At 38.9% G+C, this 23,497-nt stretch overlaps 1 protein-coding gene across 3 annotated transcripts in view; it reads left to right on the forward strand.

Annotated features, from left to right (window-relative positions):
- LOC311296468 (pleckstrin homology domain-containing family G member 2-like) overlaps nt 1–23,497 on the forward strand; it is a 40,229-nt gene that overhangs the window by 10,825 nt on the left and 5,907 nt on the right. Inside the window, exons 1-15 of one of the 3 annotated variants that reach the window (XM_084418279.1) lie at nt 582–853; nt 2,876–3,282; nt 10,032–10,132; nt 17,112–17,178; nt 18,314–18,360; nt 19,525–19,675; nt 21,126–21,257; nt 21,399–21,581; nt 21,724–21,816; nt 21,919–22,005; nt 22,147–22,180; nt 22,267–22,359; nt 22,451–22,549; nt 22,762–22,816; nt 23,193–23,435. In XM_084418279.1, the coding sequence (XP_084274405.1) occupies nt 2,926–3,282; nt 10,032–10,132; nt 17,112–17,178; nt 18,314–18,360; nt 19,525–19,675; nt 21,126–21,257; nt 21,399–21,581; nt 21,724–21,816; nt 21,919–22,005; nt 22,147–22,180; nt 22,267–22,359; nt 22,451–22,549; nt 22,762–22,816; nt 23,193–23,331 (1,638 nt within the window). In that variant the 5' untranslated portion in view covers nt 582–853; nt 2,876–2,925 and the 3' untranslated portion in view covers nt 23,332–23,435. Of the gene's footprint in view, nt 1–581; nt 854–2,875; nt 3,283–10,031; nt 10,133–17,111; nt 17,179–18,313; nt 18,361–19,524; nt 19,676–21,125; nt 21,258–21,398; nt 21,582–21,723; nt 21,817–21,918; nt 22,006–22,146; nt 22,181–22,266; nt 22,360–22,450; nt 22,550–22,761; nt 22,817–22,853; nt 23,029–23,192; nt 23,436–23,497 lie in introns of those variants that run through there. The other 2 variants (XM_084418278.1, XM_084418277.1) reach the window with 2 other exon arrangements.

Below are 23,497 nucleotides of genomic sequence, written 5' to 3' on the forward strand. Positions count from 1 at the left end.
AGAATTTCAAAAGAAAACAGAAATAGTTTGTAACATTATAAATGTTTTTAATGACTTTTAATGAGTGTTCATTTCTTTGATTTTTTTGTTTGTCGAAATTTATGTTTATACATCACAAGGGTCACTCCTGCTATATAAGGAGGGACCCTTGTGATGTAATCAATTGTGAGGTTTACTTTGGAAGAGAAGATAATATTTAGAAGTACTAAATAATAAATAAATAAATAAACAAACAAATAAATAGATAGATAAATAAAATAAAATAAAAATTATATGAAAAATGAAGCCTGTTTTATGACCTTCAAGATTTTTTTGCGTTGTGACAATGAATCACAATTATTATTATTTTATTTTATTTTATTTTTTTGTGCTTTATTTTGGGGTGAAATGTTACCTGGATATGTGAGATTCACCCAAATTCAAACCTAATTCAGAGGTTACTCATATGTTGTTGTCTTGTTTCTTTAACATATAAGTGCTCCTCAGTATTTTCCGGCAAGGACTGAAGAGTTTGACAACTCTCAAAATAACGTGGTTTTGCGGCCTGCACGCTAATACACACCTAGACAGGAAATCTCACTATGAGAGAGAAGTGTGCACTCAGATTTCATGCACGTTAGATATGGTGCATGGTTCCTGTCTGCGTTACGAATGGTGAGGTCCGTTTAGTCTCTGCTGGAATAAGATTCAGTTTCAGAAATCATTTGGATACCTGATGTCATTTGGAAGACAGTGCTAGCCAGTTGCTTTGAATTAGTTATGAGGACTAACTAAACTACAGTGAGAAGACATAATTCACAGCTAACCGCACTGGTGGTCATTCCAGCTGATGTTGCCGTGCCTTGCGGATCAGGTATGTGATTTCTTGCTCTTGGCTTTCACTCATTTGGCCAAATGATCTTCACAGACTTCCATGATCTACATAACAGGCCTGATTCTCTGATAGGAGTTAGATGAGCCTTGTTAGTCTCTTTATTGAACTTTGAGTGACAAAAAAAAAACAGTGCGCATGAAATTTCTGATGAAAATACCACAATTACTGGAACTCATAAGTACGTATCACTAACTAATAATTTAGCACAATTATGGACACAAAGACCAAATTAAGGTGTTTTTTACATTATTTCTAAGTAGATCTATGTCATTATGAAAATATTACGAGGAAATGAGCTCTAATGTATTATTTCAGATTTCCAAAACAGCTGCACAATTAATCGAGTCATTGCATTTTCCATTAGGAATCATATAATTATGAAGAACAGTATATGTGTGTTGGCTCACGCACATGTTCATCAATCTTATCTAGAGATGGTCAGGTTTTGTTGGAAATCCCAACCGATTTATCCACTCTTAATTCGTGCTGTGCGCTTAGAGGCTTTTTAAACTTAATGTTGGGGATTACAAAATCCATAGGGATCATGTTTAGGGTAAAACAGTCCCCTGCCTTTGGTTCTTCCATGCCACATGAAAGTTTCTGACTTCACGCCCAAGTAGTGATGGAGTACCCTGTCTGTTTGCTTTTGTTCCAGAGGATGCACTGGGTTTACGTTGTCACACTTCATGCATCTGTCTGGCTGAATTTATGCCGTGCTTTGAACGTTCTCCTGAATGCTTTTGTATCCAGTACAGCTGATCTTGAGATAGGCATCAAACGAAAGCAAAAGATGGCTGTAGCGGTGATGTATGTCTGGCTGTAGAGGATTTTACAATCCATCCCTCCACGTTTTTTCCTCATTTGCACATTTTTTCATGTGCGACTGCCGCCATAGTGGTGCTGATCTTGGATTGGGGCCAGCAAAAGATAAACACATGCCTTCATGTACTTTATGAGTGCGTTTAAATCAAATTCAGGCAATCAATATTACAGAAGTGCTTTCAAACCTTCTATGAACGCAGGGAACGGGAGAAAAGGCAGCAAGCAGTTCCAGCTAATGGTCAGATGGAATACTTGATGGATGATAGGCAGACTTGGCGAGGAAGGGAGTGCAGAGAGTAACAGTTGACTGCGTCGCCCTGCCTGCTAGGTCAGAGGAAATGGAGGATTGTTCGTCTCTGCCGGCTTGTGCTCTGTAACTGGGCCACCATTGTGATGAGCACAGCCCAGCATTCAGCCTTTAAACAATGCCAATCCTTACAGCGCTCTGTACCGGCCTGTGTTCTCCTGCCTTGACGACCAGACTGTTGTGTTCAGTTTTTGATACGGCTCTTCAGGCAGAACGTCACTGTTTTGATTTAGATGTTCTGGTCGTTTTAGGGCACGGCTGATTGAATGACTTCTGTGTTCGCAGGTTTAATCGTCCAGCAAATTGCAGTCAGGAAGTTGTGATTTTTGTTTCCTGTCTATACAGGGCGTGCATAGCACCATTAGATTGACAGCCTCTGCGGGTTTGCTGCAAACCATTGTGATGTAGTTTTGCACAGTCACACCTTTGAGGCAGGCAGGAAACACATTGTAAGCACTTATAGTTTGTCCTTGTACTTTACTCTTTAAAAATGCATATTGTTTATATGTTAAATGTAAATGTAAACTTATTTTGTGTTCATTCTGTTCATTTAAAGTAATTGGAATGGGAACTGGTTGATGAGAAATGATAATGAGTTTATATTAAAATATCTGATTCATGGACACAGACTTTGGTATCCTGGCAATTTTTAATAGAGTTTTGAGATCTCTTCTGAAACTCTAGAATAGACACATGTGAGTTTACTAGGGTCTTCAAGATGCAGGATATTTAAGCCAAAGTCTCCATTTGCTCTACATTGCTGTCTTGGCATGCTGTCTATTTTTTTTTACTTTTAATCACCAAAAATACTGTATTATGCAGTGATCACTAGAATTCTCACACCAACTTGTTTCTGTCTCTCTCTGCTGCAGCTGCCAAGCGCCCCTCCTCTGTGTCCTCGCTGAGTGGGATCGTGAGCCGCATGGCCTCCTCAGGCGGTGCGTCCCGTGGGAGCTGCACCTCTGTTAACACGGTGTGCTCCGACAGTGACCGCGGTGCCAGTCTCAGCTCCTCTGCCTCATCTGCCTCGCTGCAAGATGGACACTCGTCGTCTTCCTCCTCATCGCTCCCCTACGGAGCCATGCCGGTCTACCCTGGGCCACAACGAAACGGCTCAGACATCAGCCTGGACCTCACCCCTCTCTCCCTGCTGACGGGAGCCAGTCCCCTCCCCGCCTCCACAACACCACTGCACAAACTCACTCGCCTGGAGAGGGTGGCGCTGGAGATAGTGGAGACCGAGCAGGCCTACGTGAGGGACCTCAAGAGCATTGTGGAGGTAAGGATCAGACACTCCATTTACCATGTTTCATATCGTAAGAACATAAAATGGAATTTGCAAACAATATTGAAATAATGTTTCTTATAACCTTTTAAAAGGCTAGTATACCCCTAAATATTTGTCATTATTTACTCATCATCCTGTTCTAAACCTGTATGCATATGGAACACAAAAGAAGACACTCTTGAAAAAAAATGTGTCCATACAATGAAAGTCCAATGCTGTTTTCGACCCATTTACATTTTTCTAAATATCTTGAGGTGAGGTGTGCTCTTTTGACTTGGCCTGTTAAGTCACGACTGAGATAACTAGAAACTGCATAGCAACCCACTAATAACACTCAGTACACCTAGCAACAGCCTAGAAACCATCCAGAACAACCTAGCGAGGATCTAGCAACACCCTAGAAACCATCCAGAACAACCTAGTAAATATCTATCAAACGGTCTAGAAACCATCCAAAACAAACAGCAAACAGCTTGCAACGGCCTAGAAACCACCCCGGAGCAACCTAGTGAGCATCTAGCAACACCCTAGAAACCACACAGAACAACCTAGCGAGCATCTAGCAACACCCTAGAAACCATCCAGAACAACCTAGTAAATATCTATCAAACGGTCTAGAAACTATCCAAAACACCCCCTGCAAACAGCTTGCAACGGCCTAGAAACCACCCCGGACCAACCTAGTGAGCATCTAGCAACACCCTAGAAACCATCCAGAACAACCTAGTAAATATCTATCAAACGGTCTAGAAACCATCCAAAACACCCCCTGCAAACAGCTTGCAACGGCCTAGAAACCACCCCGGACCAACCTAGTGAGCGTCTAGCAACACCCTAGAAACCACACAGAACAACCTAGCGAGCATCTAGCAACACCCTAGAAACCACACAGAACAACCTAGTAAATATCAAGCAACACCCAAACCACCCCGGAACAACCTAGTGAGCATCTATCAACGGCCTAGAAACCACCCAACACCCTAGAGAGCATCTAGCAACACCCTAGAAACCATCCAGAACAACCTAGTAAATATCTATCAAACGGTCTAGAAACCATCCAAAACACTTCCTGCGAGCACCTAGCAATGGTCTAGAAACCACCCCGGACCAACCTAGTGAGCGTCTAGCAACACCCTAGAAACCACACAGAACAACCTAGCGAGCATCTAGCAACACCCTAGAAACCACACAGAACAACCTAGTAAATATCAAGCAACACCCAAACCACCCCGGAACAACCTAGTGAGCATCTATCAACGGCCTAGAAACCACCCAACACCCTAGAGAGCATCTAGCAACACCCTAGAAACCATCCAGAACAACCTAGTAAATATCTATCAAACGGTCTAGAAAATCATTCAAAACACCCCCTGCAAACAGCTTGCAACGGCCTAGAAACCACCCCGGACCAACCTAGTGAGCGTCTAGCAACACCCTAGAAACCACACAGAACAACCTAGCGAGCATCTAGCAACACCCTAGAAACCACACAGAACAACCTAGTAAATATCAAGCAACACCCAAACCACCCCGGAACAACCTAGTGAGCATCTATCAACGGCCTAGAAACCACCCAACACCCTAGAGAACATCTAGCAACACCCTAGAAAACATCCAGAACAACCTAGTAAATATCTATCAAACGGTCTAGAAACCATCCAAAACACTTCCTGCGAGCACCTAGCAATGGTCTAGAAACCACTCAGAACCACTCACGTTGCCCTAGCATGGTGATGGTTTACATGGGCAAGAACCCCTATTTTAAATGTCTAAATGTTATTATAAAATATAAATGTTAAACACATATAGGGTGACTTTGAAAAAGACCCACTGAATACTATAATTTTTGCTGGTCCGCACCCACCCAGGTGGTGGTACATTCTTTTGAGCTCTAGGATTGCTCAGTCATGGAAGCTCATCCAGATCAGCATTTCAACCGTCACATCTCTTCACCCGCCGCCCACCCTGTGTGTAATCCAGGACTCAAATAACAGACAGCAGAGAAAGCCGAGCCCTTTCCCTGTGCCAACGGCGATTTAAAATGTGATCATTGTGAGATTCTGTTGTGCCATTCATCACGCATTCAGGTGGAGCAAAGGAGGTCATGGCACTGGATGAAAGCAACAATAAATTCATACTGTCAGTTCAAACGCATCTCTGCGCTGCTTTCCGCATGCACAGCCCTGATCCGGGACAATAAGGAGGCTGTTGCTCAGCATTTCAAACGCATGCACGCACAAATCAGAGTGTGCTGTAAATATAAGAGACTCTTTGTGGGCGCTTCTCAACACATTCATCATATTTCCATGCACAGGTTGCTGGAAGAACAGGCCTCCACTGTGACCTTCAGCAGGGGTCATGGATAAGCACCAATATGTTATGCCCCGTTTACGCTGGCAGCGATTTGACATCTCCCATTGGTAGTCGTTGCACATTTGCATAAGCTTTCCTCACATTTATCACAGTTAAATTTATTGTAATACTTTTATTCAGCAAGGACATTCAATTTGATCAAAAATAACAAGACATTTTATAATGTTACAAAAGATTTCTATATAAAATAAATGCTGTTCTTTGCTGTTAAAAGTCCTGAAATCCTGGTTTCCACAAAAATGTTAAGCAGCACAACTGTTTGCAACATTGATAATAGTAAGAAATATTTCTTGAGCAGCAAATAAGCATTTTAGAATTATTTCTGACGGATCATGTGACTCTGAGATTGGGAGCATGAAGAATCATTCTTCAGGAGGGAGCATGAAGAATAATTTTCACACATGAATTGGCAACTCTGCGTATAGACCTTAAATTCTTTGAAAGTATTTGGAATGTGCTGGGGTCGACTTGACTCTTGCATTGTCAGTACAAGATCTTGATCATGATGATGAAATAATTATTCTTCATGCTTCCTCCCAACCATTCTTTCACAGCTTGAGCCTGATGAATCTTGGCTTTGTCATCCTGGAATATGGCCATGATGTGTCTTCCTACATGTTTGTTTAAGAAATTAAAAGATACACACTCCATCAATTAGAGTTAGAAGAATTGTTGCCAAACATATAACATGCTAGAAACATAATAATCACTGCAATAATGATCTAATTATAGTATTTGCCAATTTAAATCCAAACAGCAACTTTGGATAAAGTTAAAACAGCTCAAACAAGCATTTTAATCTGGCACTAGGCTTAAGCCTTGTTTGTAAAACTGGGGGTAAGTGAGTTTAGTTTAATTTGTGCAGATTTTTCTTTGAGCCTAGAGAGTGTTGAAATTGGTCTGTCATGAGTCACAGGTCATTCTGTTTGTGGTCTACTCGACACAGCCTTTGAACTCATGGAAATGTTTCCAGTGCCGGCCATCAACAGGTGTGCGGGTATATTCTGTATAGTATGTGTCTGTTATCCTTTGTATCTGTGACTGATTGATTGCAGAGGATCATGGGTACATAGGCTGGAGGTTGGGGAATGCCTGAAATGTATCTCCTTTTCCCTTTTGCTGATGGTTTATTTGAAGTCGAGCTTTTCATAAGCCAATAAAAAGAGAAGGCATGCAAGCTTATGCTGCTTTATGAAAAGATGCCTTCAGATCAAATAGCCAGAAATTGGTTGCTGAAAGACGCAGATCATGCCGAGGAATGCTGCTGTTTTATCAATCTGTGGTCTCAAAATGGAGGCTGAGTGGTGGATGGTTTTGGGGACATAGTGCTGACTCTGGGATATGCGTGTATGATGTCTGATTGGAGACATACTTAGCCAGGCTCTGCTTCTATTAGTAAGAGCCGTCTGGTTTTGATAGAAAGCGTAACAAAGAATGATGTCAAGCTAGCTGGAAACGAGCTCAGAGTGCATGGCTTTGCTGTGTCTTTGTGTTTTGCCTGTTGTTTGTGTGGGTTATATTATTAGTTTGTGAAGTGTCGTTTGGTGACATTCAGGTGCACTGGGTTCAGCTCCAGTGTGTGCTGATGTGGGGAGCGTTAAGGGGAGCAAGACTGAGAGATTCTCCCTTTTTGTTTTAGCTGAATTTCAGCCAAATAGGACAGGAAATTGGGGGACGAGGGGGGTTTGGCTGTAGCCCCCATTTTGGGGCACAAGCAGAGATGGAGAGGGGCTGCTCACGAGAGAGGGACCGACTCCTGTTCCAAACTCCAAACTGACCTAGTTTCTCAGACAAAGACTCTGAGAGTGTGTTTAACTTCTGTTACAATCTCTCTCTCTCTCTCTCTCTCTCTCTCTCTCTCTCTCTATTGTTTGCCACCTTTCCAAACTTCCTCTCAGAGATAACATCTTTCTTTCTTTCTTTCTTTCTTTCTTTCTTTCTTTCTTTCTTTCTTTCTTTCTTTCTTTCTTTCTTTCTTTCTTTCTTTCTTTCTTTCTTTCTTTCTCCCTCTTTGTCAGTTGTTCTATCTGTCTGTCTATACTGTGTCTGTCTATCCCTTCTTTTCTTTTCTTCTGTTTGTCTGTCTGTCTCTCCTTTTTCTTTTCTGTTCATTTATTTTCATCCATCTGTCCATTTCCCACCTATCTATCTATCTATCTATCTATCTATCTATCTATCTATCTATCTATCTATCTATCTATCTATCTATCTATCTATCTATCTATCTATCTATCTATCTGTCTGTCTGTCTGTCTGTCTGTCTGTCTGTCTGTCTGTCTGTACGTCTCTTCTCTTCTCTTCTCTTCTCTTCTCTTCTCTTCTCTTCTCTTCTCTTCTCTTCTCTTCTCTTCTCTTCTCTTCTCTTCTCTTCTCTTCTCTTCTCTTCTTCTGGTCCATATCTCTTATGTGAACATTATGTGAACATTTATGTTTTTCTTTTTGCTAGACTGGCTGTCATAACACACTTCACGTACGCTCTAGTAAGTCATTTCAGTAAGACGGCATCTGCCAAGAAAATGTGCACATAACTTATGGTCCCTTTGTCTGTGGCTGGTCCCGCTTGTCTCACACACTCTCCTTTCATAACTCACAATGTAATCCTCAGATTTCCCCTCACCTCCTGGATTTTCACTCTTCCCTGAGTAGCTGTGTCATCACTCATCTCTTCATCTAGCGCTCCAGTTCACGCTCATGAGCTCCATTCGTTCAGGGGAATTCACTCCAGCCTATTGCTGTGTGTAAATCAGGGTAATTACAGTGTCCATGTTCCCCCTGCCTTGTAAAGGTGCTGAATGCACCAGTCCCTTATTTTCTGGCTTATGTTGCCCCCACCTCAGTATGTTTGCTTTCCCAGACACCTTGTGGCTCTGGAAACAAACAGAAGAGGAAAAAAGACCCCATGTTTTACAGTCCAGGAATGCAGAGGCACAGGGAAAGCGAGAGGGTGACAAAGAGAGCCCCTTATAAAGTCAGTCTACTGTCTCACTATACTCAAAATGTATGTTTATTTGTAGCTATTTGCTGTAACTTTCAGTTAAAATCTTTTTTTAGTTTGTTTTGCCTGGTGGCCTTCTTTTCTTGGCTCCAGAGTCTGTAGTTTCTCTCGGGAGATTGTAGGGGCCATTCTTGGCACTTTCCCGCACTATAGTCCGTTGCAGTCTGGTGGAATTTGTTTGTCTATGATGGTTTGTTGGTTTTGGTCCCAAGGCTTGCTAATTAAGGGTTAATGAGGCCAAGCACTGATAAACTAACTGATACAATGTTGATAGATAGCGCTGTTTAACTCTGCCAGCTTAACAGCCAGGAACCACTCCTGAGACCATTTGGCATCAGATCTGTTTTGGTTTTTGGCCTGTGTTGGACACAGAAGAGGTTGTAAAATATGATTAACTTTCTAATTTAATACAAAATGCATTTTCCTCATTAAGGCAAGAATGTACTGTATCTTCATAACAGCCTCATTATGATGATTATAGTGCTGGAAAACCACTTCAAGCCAGAAACCTCACTACCACAAGGTTGTTGGTTTAGTGGAAATGATAGTTAATTATTAAGCTGTGCTGTAGATTTTTTAAAGAAACATTTTGGGTTATACAAATATAAATTTCTTTTTTTCTAATACAAAAAAGATGTTATGATGAGGCACTTTTTGGAGGATTTAAAAGCGGAAATACTAAAACATAATTTCGTAAAAGGACTTCGATTCATTCTAAAATGTTCATTATTTGAGCTGCGAGTTGTAAGTCTTTCACTGTGACTTCCTTAAACTTTAACCTAGTGAAACTGCTTGACTAAAGCAGTGTTAACCAACCACTCCAAACCAACGTTTGGTGACCCCATGCTTCTCTTTTCCTCAGCAGGCGGCCTAAACCAGCCAGTATTTTACGTGGCATGATGATGAGACAGTTTTCTCATGAGACTAGCTTATGACTTTCTTCAAGGTCAAAGTTGAAAGAGCAGAGAGAGAAAAGATAAATATTGTTAGAGGGGCTCCTTATAACCACTATATTAGTTGCATGCTTTGCTTTTCAGTACCGCTTTGTATGTTTACACTGAAGATCACTGAGGGGCTCAAGTGTGACGTCCACGGTAATTACGTTACAGCGATTTTTGGTGTCGAGAGATCATTCAGGGGTGAGAGTCATGTCCTGCTGCGAAGGACGCATTTATAGTATCTTTGTAGTCTATGAATTATGAATCATCTCAGTGTTTACAGTGGAAAAAGTGATTTGACTAATTTCACAGGTCTCACAGGAGTTTTGTGAATAAAAAAAAAAAAAAAAGCAAAGCAAATTAAAGTGTGAAAATGCCTCGTATGATTTCTATGAGGTCATCAAACTCAATCTTTCTTGGTTTCTCTCTCTCAGGACTATCTAGGCTGCATTATTGACTGTGGAGACTTGCCTCTCAAACCAGATGAGGTCAGCACCCTCTTCTGCAACATTGAGGACATCTATGAGTTTAACAGGTTGGTGTCTTCTTCCTTTTAAAGCTCTGGTGGTCAAGATGTCTGTCTGGGTGGTAGCGGTGTCTGCTGAATTTTTTTCCGACAAAATGACTGGCCTGTGTCCTGCTCTGTCCCACCGTGAGGGACAATGTGCAGATGTCTGCCAAGAGCAAGTGTTCGCCATTTCTGATACACTCCAGCAGACTGTCCCTTGACTGCTGAAGTCGATCTGGAATGCTCTTCATGAGACGTTTTCTCAGCCTTCATCATAACTTAAGCTCTTTTTAAAAGACGTGCAGCATATGGTTTATTACATTACGAGTTCATGCATGGTCCACCGATTTAGTCAGTCTTGTTATGTGTCTGCTTCACACTGTTTATTGCAAATGACACTCTGTGTTTATTTCAGACTCGTACGCATGGTTGAGCCCAGAGGTTTTTAATTGGTGGGTCGCTGCTACTTGCCACTCAAACACCGTTTTTACATAATTTTCTTACTTGGTCCACTCCACTCCACATCACCCCCTAATGACATTAGGCAGTGTTGAAATTGAACATGGCGCCCGCCGCCTTACTGCCAGTTGTTGTGGGAAATCAGCTTGGCTGTTGAAAACAGAAAATCTTAAAAACTCTTGGGTGTCCTCACAACCTCATTTAATAAAACTTCCTGTAATAAAATGGCAGAGCATTTGTTCCCATCACAGCTGCTTTTGGCCTCTGCTTGAGATTATATTGGCATGTAATGAGCAGAATGAGTTATTCGTTTTTTAAGAAAACCATTCTTAAGGGGAAAGTTTACCCATAAATAAAACTTGTGTCATATTTGGTCAGTAAGATTTTTAAAAAATATTTTTAAAGTCTTATGTTCACCAAGGCTGCATTTATTTGATCAAACATACTGTAGAAACAGTAATATTGTGAAATATTATTACAAATGTAAAAATGTAATGCAATTGTGTAACATGATCCATCAGAAATTAATGTAATATGCAGATTTGGATCTCAAGAATCATTTCTTATTATTACAATGTTGAAAACTGTTGTGGTGCTTAATATTTTTGTGGAAACAGTGATACTTAAATTTTTTTATCTTTGATAAGTAGAAAGTTCAAAAGAGCAGCATTTATTTGGAATATAAATCTTTTGTAACATTATAAATATATTTACTGTCATTTTTTATCAATTTAATGGATCCTTGCTGAATAAAAGTAGTTCACTTTAAAATGAAAATTAGCCCATGATTTACTCACCCTCAAGCCATCCTAGGTGTATCTGACATTCTTCTTTCAGACGAATACAATCAGAGTTATATTAATAAATGTCCTGGCTCTTCCAAGCTTTATAATCGCAGTGAATTGCAACCAACAAATTGAAGCTCAAAAAAGTGCATCCATCCATCATAAACAAACTCCAAACAGCTCCGGTGGGTTAATAAAGGCCTTCTGAAGCAAAGCGACAAGTTTGTGTAAGAAAAATATTCATATTTAACACATTACAAAGTAAAATTCTAGCTTCCGGCCAAACGACCATGCGCAGTCTACTTGCGTCTAAAGCGCAACTTATGGCGTCTGAAGTAGTGTAGCGTAAATATCAGCAGTACGTTGCATTGCTCGCATAAGTTGCGCTTTACACTTAAGTCAGATCCGTATGTTCGTTTGGCTGGAAGCTAGTTATTTTACTTTATAAAGTTTTAAATATGAATATCATATCATCTCACTTATCGGGCTTATGCTACTCTGAATAATGCCTGAACTTCGTATTTTTAGCACTTCTTGCACTGTTGTTGTTTTTGCCTCTTCATGATGACTCGCTTAATTTAGTCCTAATTTGTAAGTCGCTTTGGATAAAAGCTTCTGCTAAATGACTAAATGTAAATGTAAATGTAAATATTTTTCTTACACAAACTCATCGCTTTGCTTCAGAAGGATGCCATTTGGACATTTGGACATTTATTAACCCACCATTTGGACGTTCATTTATGATGGATGGATGCACTTTTTTGAGCTTCAATCTGTTGGTTGCAATTCACTGCCATTATAAATTATTGGAAGAGCCAGGACATGTATTAAAATTCCGAATGTATTCGTCTGAAAGAAGAAAGTCATATACACATTTAGGATGGCTTGAGGGTGAGTAAATCATGGGGTAATTATCATTTAAAAGTGAAGTACTCCTTTAATTTCTTTGTAAAAAAAAAAAAAAAATCATAATAATAGTCATACCAAACTTTGAGCAGTAGTGTATGGAGTATATTCCAATTAGGCTGAAACCATACGCTATAATTACATGATAATAGACTGAAATTTAGGTCACTCACAAATCAAAACATTAAACATTTTAATATGAGAGTGAATAATGACTGAAATTTGGTCTGTTCATCCCGTAAAGCTTTGTGTTTATGGAAAACAGGGAGTTGGAAATTATTCAATATTTCTCTGATTGTGTTCAGAGAAAGAATAACAGCATGCGGGCTTGGAACGACAACGACTGTGCGTAAATTACAGAATTTTCATTTTTTCAAGTGAACAGTCCTTTTAAATCAGCTCTCATGCGTAACTCTCTAGTTGTTAAGCCTAAATAAAATGACTGACTGATCTTGTTTTTCCCTCCTGTCTTAGTTTAAACACACAAAGGCTCTCTCTTTGCCTTTTCTTACTCTTAAAAGCCCTCTGCTCATCGCTGTGGAATGTAGCCCCTGTATTCAGACTTGATTCTGTTGAGTCTACTTTTTTGGCACTGGTCAGAACTTTAGGACACATACAGATGTCCTTTTCCTCTTAGCCAAAGCAGCCAGGCTCCGAGGTAGAGCTCCAGCCCCTGTGGTGAACGAGCCACACATGACCTGTCAGAAAGTGAGGGTGCAGCCAAGCGAGCAGTGCATCCTGGGACAGCAGACAGGACTTATTTTGTTCCCACAGACATCAGTCCAGTTATAGTGAAGCATTGTAAATTGTGCCTTTGCACTGGAATGCTGCATTTGTCTTGTGCAGCGACTGCAACAGAACAGGCTGTTTTTGCTGGCTTGGGAATCTCCTCTCTATTTTGCAGTGATGAAAACATTCCACTGCTGACTCATTCCCGTGTTTCTTTTAAAACTGTCTCATCAGTTCATATTGTTCTAGGGTTATTTTAGCACTTGTAATCACATCTTTCTAGGTCCTTCTATACTCATTCTGGTGCCCTTAAATGGGTGTAAAAAAACATCAGGGTCAAATATACTACCATTCGAACTTTTTCTGATACTTTTATTCAGCAAGGATGCCTTTATAATGTGACAAAAGATTTATATTTCAAATGAGTGCTGTTTTTAAACATTCTATTCATCAAAGATTCCTGAAAAAAGTGTCACAATTTACACAAAAATATTAAGCAGTAGCCTACAACAGTTTTTTAACATTAATAATAATAATAAATGTTTTTGAGCACCAAATCAGCATATTAGAATGGTGTCTGAGAGAGAAAGAACAGAAAACAATTATTTTACATTGTAATAAGTAAGGGTTAATGCCCGACGAGGTGTCCATTGTCAGGTATTAATGGACGACGGCAAGGCGTGAACCGTCCGACGCGGAGCGGAGCCGAAGTCCATTAATACCTGACAATGGACACCTCGAAGGGCATTAACCCGCTTATACCATGGTCACTTGCCAAATAACACATTTTTAAAACATTAGTTTATATTTTAATTCGTTTTACAATCGAAATCTAACGTTTTTACAAACAATAACTTGGTTTCCCTGGTTACGCCTGACGGTTTATTTAGCAACCGGAGATATTTATATTCCGCTCGATTTATAGTCCGTATAGATACTTTGACTGCCTGTTGCTATGGTTACTCACAGCTGATGTAGCCAGCGCATTTATTAATTTCGAACGGTAAACAGTCAGTTTCACCAGAACTCCTTTACTAAGTGTCCTCTATCACTTTTTAATGGACACCCTGCAGCCAATCAGGAATCGAGTATTCACCCAGACCATGGTATAATACTTTACAATGTTACTGGTTTATGGAATGTTTGATCAAATAAATGCAGTCTGTTTGAACATAAGACTTGATAAGACTTGACTTGACTTGACATAAGAGATTTCTTTCAGAAACATCAATAAAATCTCACTGACTCCAAAGTGTTTTTACACTTTTTGCATCAAGCTCTTCATGTTGTCTCCTTGGTAACAAGCACACCAACTTAAAGGTATAGCGGAGGATCTTTCCGAATTTTAGATAAGACCCGCCCTCTCCACTTTTTGAATAAGTTTGATTGATTCACCATAATGATTGACAATTAGGAGGACCAATAGTATAGGTGATCCACCCGGAAGTAAAAAATCCTCCGCTATACCTTTAAGGGAAAAATTACATCACAATTGTAGGACAGTCATAATTTTTGAAAAATTATACAAATAATGTTCATAATACTTGATTAAAATAAATTATATTTATAATGGATATATTCATAATTATTCTATGCGATCTTCATATAACGATCTTTTTTTTTTTCTTATACTTTTAATAAAACTACTGGGACTTGCTTATAAAAATGTACACATCAAGTATAATTTGGGACAGATCCATTGAGAGACACTTAACTGCCCAGACACATCCCTCCGTTAAGTAACATAGCAACCTTTGCCTACTGTGTGTGCTTGCATGAGGTCACGGTCTGCCACTGTACCATGCTTTGACTTCATTTTGGATTCAACCTTAACACTGAGAATTAGGAGTGTACTTTTCTTAATAAAGACAAATCTGGTTTTTCCCAAAGCATTCATTTCACTGCTCTCTTGTCTCCTCACTGTCTCACTGTCTGCTTTGATCACATTCGGGAGAAATAACGGGTGTAGATTTGTCCTGAGGATTTGTATAATGTATAAAAAAGAAGAATGACTGTGTGAATTTCCCCCTCCATAGGATGCTGCGTCTCCAGCAAAAATAAAGGCTTGACTGCTGTGGGAAATACGAGCTAGATAAAAGGAACTGTAATGCAGCGAACTTCTGTTTGAGTTATACACACCATGTTAATAGATGAATGGTGGGAGTAAGACAAAAGAAAGGGATAAGACTAGGAGGAGAGAATGAATCGAGAGAAGACAACAACTTATGGGTTGAGAAGAGATCATAAAAAAAGGGGAAGGGTGATGTGAAGACTGAATGGGACAAAGGGAATTACGTTAAAAAAAAAGAAAAGAAAAAAAGGCTTTCTTTCAGGTAACTCCCTGTCTCTGGTCATAACTCCTGAAAATTAATCTTTTATTTTTTTTGCTGCTCTTCATTGTAGTCTGTTGTATGATTTTGCTACATGGTTTGGTAGCCAATCCTGACACGTTCAAAGAAGTGTCATAATGTATTAAATTTCTCATTATACCTCAAATATGATGCTAAACACTCAAATATCTCTTTGTATGTACCGTATCTGGCAAAGAAGAACCTGGGAAAGTATTAAGTATGAATGTAACACACATATTTCAAGTCTCAAACCTTTGGTCCGCCAACACTTTCCTGGGATTTGAGTGAAAGGGCCAAAACCTCACAAGATTTGCCAAGATCTAATTGAATCCAACTTATCTACTACAGTTCAGACCAGAAAGCAGATACTTGTGGCTTTGAATCGACAGTAATATCTTTATTGCTTTACAATTACAAATTACAGAACTATGTGTTGTTATTATGACACACCTTTTCAAGACATTCAAGTCATAAGTCAAGAACATCCCATCCCTACAGGCACCTAGAACATCAAGCTCTTTGGACAATCTAAGAAATCATTAATAAACTCATTCAATTTCCTTTATAACCACAATGAAGTCCCCCCACCACAAAGGTCAGCCACTAAATGAGTTTCGTCTTCAGAGGGAAAGAGAGGATGATGAAGGCTGGAGTTCTGCGGTTTCCTTCCGAACTTTTCCCCTCAGCCACATGAAGGAAAGTCCATAGTGTTTAGAGAGCGCCACGTTGTTTTCTTTCACGACATGCAAGGAGGGATCCCTCGAGACTGACCGGCCTGGCGGTTTGGGGGCCTTGTGGGAATGAATATTGGAGTTTTGCTAATGGACTGAATGAAATACAGCGTGCGAGCCTTCACACAGCTTTCGTTTAACCCTTCAGAACATAGTCAGAGAATGTACAACCACTCATCCTCAGTCGAAAAAGTCCCACCGACCACAAGAGTTCATATCAACTCCATAACACTTGAGGGAAAATCCATTTGTTTCCTTTTAGTGTTTGAGTCACAATAGAGATGGTTTTACTAAACCAAGCTTCCTTTATTTACTTTACTTTATTTACTAAACCAAGCTTCCTTTCCAGACACTGTTACCAGCCTATATGATTTTTCATTGATTTACTTCCTAAAATTAGCTTTTCCCCACCAGCAGAATGTAGAAAATATGTGTACACTCTCAAAATAAAGGTTCTTTTTTGCCATCTATGGTTCCATGAAGAACCTTTAACATCCATGGAACCTTTCCATTGCACAAAAAGTTCTTTATAAAGAAAAAAAAGACTTATTCAGACTATTTAAATATTCTTTGCGCTAAGAAAAACATTATTTTAAGAACTTTTTACCGAAAGGTTCTCTGGGGAACCTGAAATGGCATTGCTGTGAAAAACCCCTATTGGAACCTTTATTCTTAATAGTGTAGAAAGGTTTTCAAGTTTGACTGTGGGGATATTGGAACACGTTTGGAGGAAATCGAGCCAAAATGAAAAGCTTCCCATCTGTGTGCATTTAGACAAGAGTTTACTAAATGATAAAAAAGAAATAAATGCTGTTTAGAAATGCAGGCCGGAGTTTGAGCCTGTTCCAGTCAAGAGTGTCCAGTACCAGATGTTTCCTCAGAAAAGGAATAGCAACATTTAAACATACAAATAGACTCATGTCAGAAAACCGGTTTTTATATGACACTCAATAGATCTTTCAGCTTGCAAATGCTTTTGTGAGAATATGTGAGCAGAAATACTTTTGTCATGCACGAAAAACTGAATTGAATCTTTTTTTCATAGTGAGCTTTTGGAAGATCTGGAACGAAGCCCCCATGCGGCAGCCATAGCAGAATGCTTTGTGGAGAGGGTAAGCACATGACAAATAAAAAATACATTTCTTCCTGTTTAACACCTTATTAGAAGGCATACAATACATATATCTCAAGACAAGGAGTTTGTGTTTTAATGCACGTCATTCTAGGACTGTTGTCTAAGGGAAATCCAGTTTTGTTAATGTGTTATGTTGGGGCCTTCAATTGGCAGTGTGGCAGAAGCACAAAGAAATGTTTGGGCCAGAAAAACAGATGGACTCTGTGAAACCTAAACACACCAGCAACTGTGTTGAACTTTTAACACATGCACACGTCAGCTAAGTGCATTTGCAGACAATTTTGGTGCTCTTGTCTCCACACCACAATGACACAACAATGAGCAGACCAGACTGGGATGGGAACCAGACAAGGACATCATTGTTTGGAGTGGTACAGGGGTTGAATGTGCTCATTCTTATTTCTGCAATGATTTGTTTCTTGGTTTAGAAAAGGAAATCGTTCTTTACCTTTCAGTTGCCAGAGGCAGTGTCTCAAGCACCAAGACCCAATGTTTACCTCCTGCTGAAGAGGCCACTGTTCGGATAAATTAGCACTGGCCTAGGAAGCACAGAGTACATTTGATTAAGCCATTACCGGTGGGTTATTTTGAGGTTTAGCTCAATTTAACCTTCTCTAATGCAGCAGAGGCTCAGAGTCAGGTTTTTCCCCCCATAGTCTCAGTAGCATCAAAAAAGCCAAAACTTCCAAATCCAAATCAAAGCAATGCCTCTAGTCTAGAGATCAGGCCCCAAATAGAGCAAATATTTGATGTGTTTACATGCTTGCAGTGACTGTAACTGAAGCTGAGCTGCCCATATCTGGTCAAATCTGGGTATAGTGGCCATTGCCAGATGACGGGGTTCACTTGATTGGGTTGTTCTGGTACTGCTTCTGTTTTTGGTACACAAACATTTAGTGGAAAAATCTCCCATACTGCCAAGTGAATGCCAGTCTAGATTGTGCCATTTTTTTTTTTCTTCTGTCTGTTATATTTTTGTCTGGTTTCATAACACCACACTCTGCATATTTTATACAGCAAGTGATGTCCAGAATTTGAAGTTGTTGGTAGAATAAAGATCAATCAGTCTTTGAAACCAATTAATTATTATTATTAATCTTTTTTTTTTTTAGAGTGAAGCTTTTGACATTTACACCATTTACTGCATGAATTACCCCAAGTAAGTGAAGAATATTTCTATTTCTCTGATATCATGTACACTACGGTGCCGTTCAAAAGTTTGGAGTCAACTTTATTCAACATTTTTAATAATATTAAATATTTTCCTGTGCAAAAATTATTTCTGAAGAATCGTGTGACACTGAGGACTGGAGTAATGATGCTGAAAAGTCAACTTTGCTATCATAGGAAAAAATTACATTTTATAAGATATTTGAAAAATATATATGAATATAGTCTTTCAACAACATTAAAAATCTCACCAACCCCAAACATTGTAATAATATGTGCAGATGATTGCACACTGCAAGTGAATTTAGTTGAAATTTACTTTAAATATATATTTATGTATATATGTATATTTAAATGTATGTTACTTATATATACATTTTAATTATATAGTATTTTAAATTGATTACATTTTTTAAAACCTTAATACGCTGAAAACTCATCAATGCTGTTGCATAATTATACAAGTATGTGACATTTTTGCAGTAAACGTAATTAGATTCATGTGATGTAGATGTCAACCACAATGATGTATAATCATGCAAGATATTTTTGATGAATGTCGTGTGGTTTTAATTAGTCAATGTTAACTATATGTCTAGTGGAAAAATTAGACATATTAGAGGCAGACATGCTTGGGTGATGACTACTTGGAAATACTTTGCAGCCCCTCTCTTAGTATTCCCATGGGCTTCTGGTACAACAGCAACAGATGTTCTGCTAGAGCTGATTCTGATCCACCTTTAGAGAATTAGTTGTTGCATATTAATAGACAGTAAGCACTGCAGCACTGATTCGTCTTAATACAGATTCTTGAGAGAATATTTATTAAAAATATTTGACAAATATTTGTACTCGTATGCATCTAATGATGTTGAAACAAAGTTATACTGAGAAAAAACACATTTTGTGTGAAAATGGAAAGAAGCAGGAGGTTTCAGCAAAACAAGTACTTCTGAGTTGAATTTAGCATTTAGAGACTGTATGCGAAGAGTCTGAGTGTTTTTGTAAGTACATTTGTAGGTTTACAGACCCATCAGCTGAATGCATTACTGCAGTCCTTATAAGATGAAGTGCTGTCAGGCAAAGCTGCCAAACTGATGAGTCTCCCAGTAGACCACCCTGCTTAAATATCTTCCTCCCTGTTTCTGTCCAGCTCAGTAACCGTCCTGCGGGACTGCATGAAGAATGAGAGCCTAGTGCGCTTCTTCCAGGAAAGGCAGGCCACCCTGTGCCACTCGTTGCCTCTGGAGACCTACCTGCTGAAACCGGTGCAAAGGATTCTTAAATACCACCTTCTACTGCAGGTCAGTGGAGAACAATGCAGTGAAGTAGTGCCGATTTTAGCTCTGATCCTGGCATCTACCAGCAGGGCAAATGGGGCCAACCAAACCCTGGCCCTTTAAAAAGAAATGTATGGCCGTTTCTCAATATGCATTCTTGTCTGTACTTGTGTTCTTGTGGACTTGTGAAACGTCATCAGTCGCTGCCCAAGTACTGTTCCAATTCAAAGTTCACATCTAGTCAAGTCCAGTTCAAATCCCCGGATGTGTTCTTGATCCGCCCCTTTTACCAAGGATGCATCGAGAGGTGACTTGTGCAGACTTGAGACAGCCAGGTATCCCAGAATGCATCTCACACCAACCAGCAAGCGTCAATAGCAGAGGAGAGAAACCGCGTAATTTAAAAACACTGCTGTTATTGTGTCACGAAATGTAGTTTTAAGAGTATTTCAGGCGAGAATGGTTTATTTATAAAGATAGCGCCTATTTGAACATTTGATCTGACGTTTTCGGAGTTGTGAGATCCAGGCAATCGGACGCTCGGCGCTCATGTACCCCGCCGAGAACAGCCTTTCCTCGGCTAGTGCTGCTGACGTTTGCCGCTGGCTCGGATGTTGCTAGTCTAGTGGTTTAACATGAGATATAAATCATCTTGTGTATATCTAACGGGCGATTTATTTCTTTATTTATTTTATTTGTCTTATTAATCTATAATTTGTTCCCTGGCAAAACGTTTTGGCTGAGGGCAAAGTGAAGTTTCAAAGCTTTTAACTTTAACGTTGTAGCCTAGAGAGCTGGCTTATGTTTGACTGAATCGTTTGCTAGCTTCTTATACCTTTTAGGCTACTTATACTTTTATAATGGCTATTATTGATCATTAAAACTGACATTTAACAAAAAAGGTTATGTCATTTTATTTTATATATTTAAAACATATAAAATATTTTATTATACATGTTGCCTACATTCTCTTCACTGTATGTACATTTATAATAAAATAAAATGACACAACCCTGTCTCTTTTTGCTAAATGTCAGTTTTAATGATCAATATTATAATGTTTTTTATGTATCATATTTTTAAATTGAAAACAAAAAGAGTCAGGGTTGTGTTTTATATTTTGTGTTGTTATAAATATATGCAGTGAAGATAATCAATTGCGTTGCCTGAACCACATTTGTGTGGCCGTTAATATGTTTAAGATTTTTTTAAATGAAAATGAAAAGAGGCAGAGTGGTGGTTTATAACATATTTTGTTTTATTATAGCCTAAATATACATGAAGAGATAACCGGAGTAGCCAGAGCGAGCTGAGTGACGCTATCAAGTATGCCACTGTAACATTTGTTTATTAACAACTTGTCAAGTCCGAACTGCCAAGGACTCAAGTCCGAAGTTTGCGTACTTGGTATTGAGAAACGGCCTAAAACTCCTGCCAGACTGTACAGCTGATATGTGTCACCCCCTTGTGGTAGGAACTATCCAAACACTTTGATAAAAGTGATCCAGGGTATGAGGTGGTAGAAGAAGCCATTATAACCATGACAGCAGTTGCCTGGTACATCAATGACATGAAGAGGAAACAGGAACATGCAGTCAGACTTCAGGTAATCCCAGACATCAAAAGGTCCCTATGACTTTTTACAATAAGTGTATTGTATCTGTAAGTGTGAGAGTTCAATGTATTTAATTCTATTGCAACTGCAAATGTAAAAATCAAAAAATAAAATCAATAATAATAATTATAGGAGATTGAGAGCCTCTTGCTGAACTGGACTGGTCCTGATCTCAGCGGTTTTGGGGAACTGGTTCTTGAAGGTTCCTTCCGGGTTCAGCGTGTGAAAAAGGAAAGAGCATTCTTTCTTTTTGACAAAATGCTTCTCATTGCCAAGAAGAGGCTGGATCATTTCATATACAGTACTCACATCTTTGTAAGTCATCATAATTTGTCATCAAATTTAAGTTTTCTTTCCAAATCTACCGTAAATCTACAGTAGGAATATAGTATTATATTTACAGGATTTGGGATATGCAGACCTAATGTTGTTCTATTTCTTCCTCTCATCTTTCAAGTGCTGTAATCTGCTCTTAGTGGAAAACATGAAGGATCCTCTCTGTTTTAAGGTGTCTGACCAAACAATCCCAAAACAGCAACACATTGTTCAGGTAAAGTATATAAAAATAAAAATACAAAAATATATATAAAAGGACACTTTTTATAATGTACATTGAGTCCCTTACCTTAAAAAAATCTTACTTTACCTGTAGGCTAAAAACCAGGAGGAGAAGCGGCTGTGGCTACATTACCTCAAGAGGATGATAGTGGAGAACCATCCTGCATCCTTGCCCCAAAAAGTAAGTAGTGTAGGAGTTGTTTATATGTCAAACTATCAATCACTATGTAAGGGATAATGTACAGTCAAAACTGACTGTTTCAGTTATACATATTTAACACTATAGTGTCCATTCTGTGAACTATCTTAATATGTTTTCCAGGCAAGACAGGTTCTTGGTGACAACTTCTGTCAGTGTAAGTGTTCACTGCATGTAAACTATTGCTTGCGGCACTGAGTATTTTACATGCTGTGGATTATTAATGTATTGTATTTTGTTTAGCCCCGCAGTTTGATCAGGAGCCAATAAGAAAGCCGATGCCTTCTCCACGACTGGATGATGTTCATAACTACCACAGAGGAAGAAGGCAATCAGGTCTGGCAGATAGAGTTTATTAGAATACCTTAAAATGCCAAACCGCACTGATTCATATACTCATAAAAATTACTTTCATAACTTCTGACAGAACCACCAGAGTTCATCTACACCCCTGAAAAAGCCAGGAAATGCCTTCCACTCCTTTTAGAGGGAAACCTGCCATACAAGCGTGGGAGGAGACAGTCTGGTGATTATAATCTAATCTCATATTCTGAATGAGGCCTAAAATGATTATGTTCTCAAAATAATTTTATTTATAAATACAGTTGCATAATAATATTTTTATTTTTTATTGTATTTTCGGCATGTTATATTGATACTGTCACCAATTCTTGATCTTTTGTACTTTGGCAAAAACTAAAGTTTAAAGTCTAAAAAATAATCTTTATTTGCATCAAGCCCCTGCCAAAGATATAGAAGCTGCATTCCAGCAAAGTGGTGAGTTTAAACTTAAGTTATTTCATTTTTGTTGTGTTATATTGTTTTTATTTGGTCAGTGATGATGAGTCTTTCAAAATTAATATGAAAAAGTTAACATAATTTGAAAGATTTTAAGAATGGAAATGTTTTGTTTTTTTTAAAGAAAGCAAAATCATTTTTTGTTTCTATTTTTCTTTTTCTGATCTGCCATGGCTTCACTGCTTATGGAATCCAGGTTCTTTAAAGGTGTGAATTTCATTTTCTTCCATTTAACATTATATATTGTATACAAAGCCTTAATTATATCAATTTTACGACAAAATGCAACCTTGTAGCAACAGGGTTTGTTTAAAATGTTTTATATCTAACAGCATATATATCTACGCTTTTGTCTATTAATGGGTTCCCAGACTGGCAGTGAAGGGGAGTTGTGCCCACAGGCTGATAGCATGGGCTCTTCAGGCAGTACCAGTACTCTGGCATCCTCTGTCATTGAAGTTGAATCTGGCCGTGATGATCTGGTTTTATGTCAAGATGAGGATGACATGACCCCACTTTCTCCACCACCAACACTGTCTATTACTGAGGAAATCATGCAGTTCATTAACCAGAGCCGTGCTCGACAAGGCATGACAGAGTTAACGTCTGAAGTGGTACATATTGCACAAAACATTTGGACACCTCAAACAATTTTCAGAGATAGTAATTGCTGTAG

Source organism: Rutilus rutilus, assembly GCF_951802725.1.
Source record: "Rutilus rutilus genome assembly, chromosome: 9".
NCBI classification, from domain to species: Eukaryota; Metazoa; Chordata; class Actinopteri; order Cypriniformes; family Leuciscidae; genus Rutilus; species Rutilus rutilus.